This window comes from Silene latifolia, chromosome 4 (genome assembly GCF_048544455.1).
Source record: "Silene latifolia isolate original U9 population chromosome 4, ASM4854445v1, whole genome shotgun sequence".
In the NCBI taxonomy this organism is placed as follows: Eukaryota; Viridiplantae; Streptophyta; class Magnoliopsida; order Caryophyllales; family Caryophyllaceae; genus Silene; species Silene latifolia.
In genome coordinates this window covers 90,764,306-90,772,163 of record NC_133529.1, presented here as the reverse complement: position 1 = coordinate 90,772,163, position 7,858 = coordinate 90,764,306, and the positions used below count along the sequence as shown (strand labels likewise).

Below are 7,858 nucleotides of genomic sequence, written 5' to 3'. Positions count from 1 at the left end.
GAGATTGACAACCTCTCAATCAAGCATTCAAGTACTTCTATTATTCTTGCTTTGTTATTGGAATCATTAGTAGGTATAATCTCTTAATCCCTTTTTAATTATTGCTAATTACTTTTATTTGTTCATCATGTTTCACTTTGTTAGTATGATTGACAACCTTGCTAGCATGTTCAACATGATAATGAGTGAGTAGTCTCTTAGCTAGGGTTAATGGGTGATTAGGGGAAACCAACATGGGGAATGATTCATACTTAAATTAATATGCTTTCATGTTTTATTTGCTTGCTTGTTTTGATCTAAACTCATGCACATGTTATATTTGATGAAATGCTAAGCCTATGAATCCTTGCATTTACTATCATCTCCTATCTTTTCAATGAGACTTGTAAGACATAACCCAACTCGAGTCTCATTAGACCATGCATGTTGTTGAGTAGGGAAGATTAAGTCGACTTGTAGGTGTTATACAATCTAATCGATTCGGCTCCGGGACCCAAACTTTCCTAGGATTGTAAGATATAACCCAACTCAATCCATCACAACAATAATTGCTTGCTTATAATTTGAGAACATGTTTGTATGATCATATCCCATGATTCCCCTATGATCCCATGACACCCTAGTGCCTTTAATCAATTGTTTACACCCCTTTAATTCATCTTGCTTGTTTATTTTCATTGCTATTTTAGTTTAGTAACCTTCTACATCAACCCAATTTGTGACACCCCTTAGACACCGCTAGTTACAATAGAATTCTCATTTCAACTCCCGTCCCTTGGGATCCGACCTTTACTTGCCTCTTTACTAATTGTAGAGTTGCTTGTGGAGCTATAAATTGTGTTTTGATTCGACCGTGACCAACGACCACATCTTAATTTGTGAACACTTAGCGGGATCGCATCAACTGCTGACTAAAATGGCAATCATAGAGCAAGTGTTGGTGTGTCTCTAGATGATGATTACAGAGGGAACATAAACCATCGTAAATCACACCAAATTTGAGTAGACGATCCTTCGTCAGAAGCCTCTCTTGGACAGCCAACAAACCAATAAAATAATGCATACTGGTTTTGTTCCAGACAAGAGGGAGCCAGGGTACCTTATTCTATTGCCCAAGCAACCACTTGACACAGAGTATACCCCTTTAATAGCAGACCAGTTGCCATTAACATACCCAGCTTTCATAGTGTCCTTCACCTGACAGATCTTGTGCCAAGTCCAGCTTGAGTTAGTAGTTGGAGTGTACTCCTGCCAATCCCTTCCTTCCATATAAACATGATCCACCCATTTAATCCACATGTGATGAAATTTAGATGCCAACCACCAGGTGTATTTCCCTATAAAAGCCTTATTCCAGAGTCTAGCATTAGCAATGTCCAAGCCCCCATACCTCTTCTCATTACAGATTTTTCCCAAGCCACTGTTGGGGATTTCAAGTATTGATCTGATCCTGACCAGAGGTAATTTCTGCAAACTCCCTCTATCCTATAAATGACAGTAAGAGGTATCAGAAAAACTCTAGTCCCGTATGTGTGTAACTGAGTCAGGACAGCCTTAATGAGGACAAGTCTGCCTACATAACTCAGTTTTCTAGCCCCCCAACTCCTGATTCTTCCAACCACTTTTTCCACCAATCTGGTACAGTCCCCTACAGCCATTCTCTTGTAAGAGATAGGTATACAAAGGTAACTAAAAGGAAATATTCCAACCTTAAACCCAGAGATATGCAAGATATAATCCACCTCAGCAGGAGCCATACAATTAAAATAAATCTCAGATTTCTCATTGTTCATTGTAAGACTAGAAGCAGCTGAGAAGGTGGCAAAAACTCTAAGAATGATAGAAATAGAGCCCCTGTCCCCTCTGCAGAACATCAGAAGGTCATCTGCAAAACATAAATGAGTAAGATGTAAGGCCCTACAGAGAGGGTGGTAATTAAAGTCCAACCTGCTAGTTATGTCAGCTAAGATCCTGCTCAAATACTCCATACAAATGGTAAATAGTTATGTCCTCGAATCTTCAACATCATGAAGTACAAAATTCGTCTTTATGGCCACTAGGATCAAATACAAATCGGGAAAACTTGTATGTAAGAACACCCAAAGAGAAAACGAACTTGTTTTTGCACACCTTTGATCTCTACTTTAGTTCGTCATCTTCATTGTATTTTCCATGATTTTCAGTTTTAATTGATTAGTTGTGAAACTCTCGCAAGATCCCTGAACTAGGACTAGATATATGAACACTCTCACCCTCACAAGGACTGAAGCTAGACACACAAGATTCAATCTCACAAGGAAGAACTAACACTATAAACTAGCAAGTTTAAAGTAAAGGAATGCCCGCAAGCAATAAGCTAAAATCTCTTAAAAAAGTGCGTAAAATTATGAGAGAGAAATTTGAGAGAGAAAGCTCTAACATCTAAAACCTAAAATTCTGTGCGCAGCCATGGCGATTGTTCGAAATTCTCCAACAATCATCCGCTCTGCACCAAATTCCACACAAAATCACAAAAATTCTACTACCTCTGCTAATAAAAACCAAAATAATAATAATAATAAAGCTGGACCATCGTCTTCTGACGTTAATAAGACGAAGAGTGTGAATGAAATTACTGGTGTTACTCCTTTTGATCTTGATCATTTGGAGGTTGACGAAACAGGCGAGGAATGGATAGTTCAGGGTAAAAAGAAGTCAGCGCTTCCAATCATTGAGGAGGAACCGGATTTGTTGCAGTTTACAGCTGAGGATATTCAGGAAGAGCTTAACTACTGGAAGTTCTCTGTTTACTGTTTCATTCTGGGTGCTAACCCTCCCTGGGATATTGTTGAAAGCTTTGTGAGGCGTATTTGGGCCAATTACCCTATTGACAAGGTATCATTCCTCCCTGATGGAATTTTCTTAGTTCGTTTTCAGAATGAGGCTAGTAAGGAAGCTATTCTCAGACAAGGTCATTACCTTTTTGATAATAAGCCACTTATTGTTCGTAGTTGGGATGAAACTGTCACACTCACAAAACAAAACGTTATGAATGTTCCTGTGTGGGTTAAAATTTTGGGTTTGCCATTGAAATATTGGGGTAAATGTTTACCACGAATAGCTGGACTTGTTGTCAAGTATATCCGTAGTGATGCTTCTACTGAGGAGAAAACTAGGCTTGGTTTTGCTAGAGTCCTCCTTGAAGTTCCATTTGGTAAGGCTTTGCCTGACACTGTGAAATTTTTAGATGAGGATGGTAAAATTGCCAAGCGTCGTGTTGAATGTGAATGGAAGCCAATTGTTTGTCAAACCTGTGGTGGAAATGGGCATGAAACTGATAAATGTAGGAAGCCAAGGAAGAACAAATCACAACCTGCCCCTGCCACTAAGACATGGATTCCTAAGAAACCTGCAGTGCCCAAACCTGTCTCTACCATACCTACTGTGACTACTCAACAGCCTGAAGTTCAACCCCAACCTGTGTCTCCTGTAGTTGTGGATACTCCAACTGATTTATCTAAGACACCAGAAGAGGTGCAGCATAAACTATAGGTTACCTGGAATAAGGATGGTACTCAGCAGGAGGTCAACACTCTTGCCAGGCCTGTGGTTACAATGAGTAGGAAAGAAATAATTAATGCAGGAAAGACCTCATCCTCCAATTTTAGGAAATACACATTTCAAGATGCTCTTAATAATGCTACTCCTAAGGTTGGGATTGGAGTTAAAGGTAGTGTGTTACTCCCTTCAGGGAGTAATGCATAGCCTAGGTTTTTGGAACATCAGGGGACTTAACAGCTTATCTAAACAAAAACACATTAAATGCTTTCTACATTCTCATCCGATAAGCTTGTTTGGTTTCCTTGAGACAAAGGTCAAGCCTTTGTCTCTAAATGTTATTAGAAATAATATTTGTGATGGATGGGCAATCACTACTAATACTTCTTGCCATCCAGGAGGTAGAGTTTGGGTTCTATGGAAACCACATGTCTTTAATGTAAATATATTGAAGTATAGTGCTCAAGCTATCCATATGAAGGTTACTGAAATTAGTACTAAGTTCCACTTCCTCTGTACCATGGTTTATGCTTTTAATGATACCCATGAAAGGAAAGCTCTTTGGTTGGAACTCAATGCTCTTGCTGACTCAATTAATTCCCCATGGATCCTCTGTGATGATTTTAATTGTGTCTTAAGTCCTACTGAGAGGTTAGGTGGTCAGACTACTATAGAAGAAATGGAGGATTTTCAAGCATGTATTGACTATTGTGGTTTGTTGGATAGTCCTGCTGTTGGTTCCTTCTATACTTGGAACAACAAGAAAGACCCATCCACTAGGGTCTATTCTAGGCTTGATAGAGTTTTAGTAAACCAGGAATGGCTTCTATCCAGGGGTGATGCTTATGCTCATTTTTATAATGAAGGATTATTTGACCACTCCCCTTGCATAATTCAGGATTCTGATACTACTTTTGTGGGTAGAAAAAGCTTTAAGTACTATAATATGTGGAGTCAGGTTGATGAGTTTTTGCCTTGTATTCAACAATATTGGAGTAAATCTTGGCGAGGTACTAAAATGTTTAAGGTGGTCATGAAATTGAAAAGCTTGAAGCAACCTCTGAAAGACCTGAATAAAAACCTTTTTGCTGATGTGGAGAATAGCACTGCCCATGCCTGGAAGATTTTGGATGCTATTCAGACTGCCCTAACTTTGAACCCCACTGATCCTCAACTTATTTCTCAAGAAAGGGAAGCAGCACAGACATATAGAGATCTTCAGAATGCTTGTGACAGTTTTATCCTTCAAAAGTCTAAAGCTTCTTGGGTCAACAAAGGTGATAAAAACACTAGATACTTCCACAGTATACTCAAAGGGAGAAGTACTAAATCCAAGGTGTTTAGAATTACTGATGTTGCTGGTCATACTTTCACTGATGGAGACAAAATTCAAGATGCCTTTCTAGGATATTATGAGCAGCTTCTGGGCACATCTACAACAGTCACTCCTGTGAATGTTCCTCTGGTTCAGCTGGGTAAACTTTGTACCCAGGATCATTGGTCTATTTTATTATCCCCAGTTTCAAAAAAAGAGGTTAAAGATGCTATATTTGCTATCCCCAACCATAAGGCACCAGGGCCTGATGGTTTCTCTAGTGCATTTTTCAAAGATAGTTGGTCTATTTTGGGTGATGATGTGTGTGCTGCAGTATTGGATTTCTTTGATACTGGCAAGCTTCTGTAGCAGGTGAACCATACTTTTATAACCCTTATCCCCAAATGTGACCTACCTCAGAATGTTACCCAATATAGGCCTATTTCTTGTTGCAACATTCTGTATAAGGCCATCTCCAAAATTTTATGTACTCGACTTGCTTATGTTCTCCCTGATATCATTAGTCCCAACCAGGGTGGCTTTGTTAAGGGGAGGACAATTCTTGAGAATATATTAATTTGTCAGGATATTGTGAGATTGTACAATAGGAAATCTGTATCTCCAAGATGCTTGATGAAAGTGGACTTAAAAAAAGCTTATGACTCTGTTCAATGGGATTTCCTTGAGAGTATGCTACATGCCCTGAACTTTCCTACAAAATTCATTCATTTAGTGATGACCTGTGTTAGAACTGCCTCTTACTCTCTTGTTTTGAATGGTGTGAACTTTGGCTATTTTTGTGGTGCCAAGGGGCTAAGGCAAGGGGACCCTATCTCCCCACTTCTCTTCACAATCACTATGGAGTACTTGTCTAGAATCCTTGACCATGTTACTACTACCATGAAGTTCAAGTACCATCCTTTGTGTGGAGGCCTTAGACTCTCTCATCTCCTTTTTGCTGACGATCTGTTACTTTTTTCAAAAGGAGATGCTTCTTCAATAATGATTCTTTTGAGAGCCTTTGCTACATTTTCTGTTGCTACTGGACTCCAAATGAATGCTATGAACTCTAATATCTACTTCAATGGAGTTCCTAGTTCTACTAAAGCTGATATCTTACTTGTTTCTGGTTTTGTTGAAGGGACCACCCCCTTTAACTATCTGGGAGTCCCCATTGTGGCTGGCAGGCTCTCAATGCAACAGTGTGTTGTGCTTAGTGATAGCATCACAGCTAGAATTAAAGGTTTTGGAGCAAGGAAATTATCCTATAGTGGTAGGCTCACCCTTGTTCAATCTGTACTAACCTCCATGTACAGTTATTGGGCCACTATATTCTTAATTCCTAAAGGTGTCCTAACAAGAATTGATTCTATTTGTAGGAACTACTTGTGGGATGGTTCTGCAGATTATATAAGGTCACCTATGGTTAGGTGGGAAAAAGTTTGTTCTCCTAAATGTGAAGGAGGCCTGGGAATTAGACATAGCCTTTATTGGAATGCAGCTGCCATTGGTAAGCTGGCATGGTGGGTTTATACCAAATCTGACAGCTTATGGGTTAGATGGATAAACCATGTCTACCTGAAAGGCCAAGATTGGGACTCTTACTCACCAAAATCTGATGTTTCCTGGAGCTGGAAGACTATTTGTAAGGTTATAGATACTTTTTCTGTGGGTTATAGTGCTGGGCAGTGGACTGCAAACCCAGCTGGATATACAGTATCCAGTGGGTATCAGTGGCTCAGATAGAAATAGCCACTGGTTCTTTGGTCTAAGATTGTGTGGAATTCTTGGAGTGTTCCAAAGCATACTTTTATAAGCTGGCTGATTACAAGGGAGGCTCTGCCATTAAAAGCCCGCCTGTTTCAGTTGGGAATTATCCAAGATGAGAAATGCTTGATCTGTGGTAATGCTGCTGAAACTCACCCTCATTTGTTTCAGCAATGTATTTTTCTGCTCAAGGTGTTAAAGAAGGTCAGTGCAATCTTGCATATTACTTTGCCTGCTACAAATCTTTTACTTTGGATTCAAGCTAAACCTTGGGCCAAGGTGAAGAAAATGGTTATTATTACATGGATTCAGGCTGTTCACTACTATATTTGGCGACAAAGGAACCAAATCAGAGTTGATGGCTTCCTGAATCATCCTGATAGAGTAGTTTACGAGATTAGGTGTATAATGAGAATTCGTGCTATGTATTGGTTTAAGCTTGTTAGAACGAGTAGAGAGAAAGCATGGCTTATGTCAGTTAGCTCCTAATTGTCATAAATTATGCTTAAATTGTACCGTTGTGGTAGTTTGTAATAGTTTGTTCTTGGTTATTAATGAGAAGCTAACCTTTCACCAAAAAAAAAATAAAAGCTCTTAAGATAATCTGAAAAATAAATATTACAAGACTCCTATTTATACAACTAACACAACCTCCTAAACATAATAGAAGACAATAAACTCTTTCCTAAACTAATTAGTAAATAATAATAACTAATCTGGATACAAATAAGAAACTAGGTTTCCTAAACTTATTAGTAAATAATTAATAACAAACTGACTCGATTTAAGAAACTGATAACTCAACTCGATTTAATAAAGTAACTTAAGATCGTTTCCAATTGAGCTTCCAACTTGTAGCCACGTTAGTTTTGTCACCTACGTAAGAATTGGACAACTCAACGTAAAACTATTATATCTCCTTCATTACTTAACCAAATAAAGCGTGTGACCACTCGTTGGAAAGGTCACATCATATACTTTCATCTGCAATGGAAATCACACCAAAGTTAACCATATTTTTACAGATATTTAGCTTTTACTCCAAGTGAACGAATCTGAAATGTGCAGAGAGACTTCGACTTGAACATATACCCATGTCCCTCCTGTATCAAGCGCTCTCGGTGTGACTGTAATACCCTGTATTTTATTACCTTGATGAAAGGCTAGTCAACGGTAAATGGGTAAATATATTTTATAATTATATATTTTATATTTTTTCTACGAATTATGTATGAGATG

The 7,858-nt window shown here is 38.6% G+C and overlaps 1 protein-coding gene across 1 annotated transcript; it reads right to left on the bottom strand.

Moving 5' to 3' along the window:
- Positions 1-1,017: 1,017 nt before the first annotated feature.
- Positions 1,018-1,988, bottom strand: LOC141651759 (uncharacterized). Its single transcript, XM_074459458.1, has 3 exons — positions 1,948-1,988; positions 1,578-1,863; positions 1,018-1,485 (listed from the first exon to the last, which is right to left on the bottom strand). Exons 1-3 carry the CDS (start codon positions 1,986-1,988, stop codon positions 1,018-1,020), a joined length of 795 nt encoding a protein of 264 aa, XP_074315559.1.
- Between the last annotated feature and the right edge of the window lie 5,870 nt (positions 1,989-7,858).

Coding starts and splice junctions, on each gene's coding strand:
- LOC141651759 (XM_074459458.1), bottom strand. CDS start 1,988: ATGGAGTATTTGAGCAGGATCTTAGCTGACATAACTAGCAG. Junction 1,864..1,947: donor TTAGCTGACATAACTAGCAG/GTTGGACTTTAA, acceptor GATGTTCTGCAG/AGGGGACAGGGGCTCTATTT. Junction 1,486..1,577: donor GGGCTAGAAAACTGAGTTAT/GTAGGCAGACTT, acceptor TGTCATTTATAG/GATAGAGGGAGTTTGCAGAA.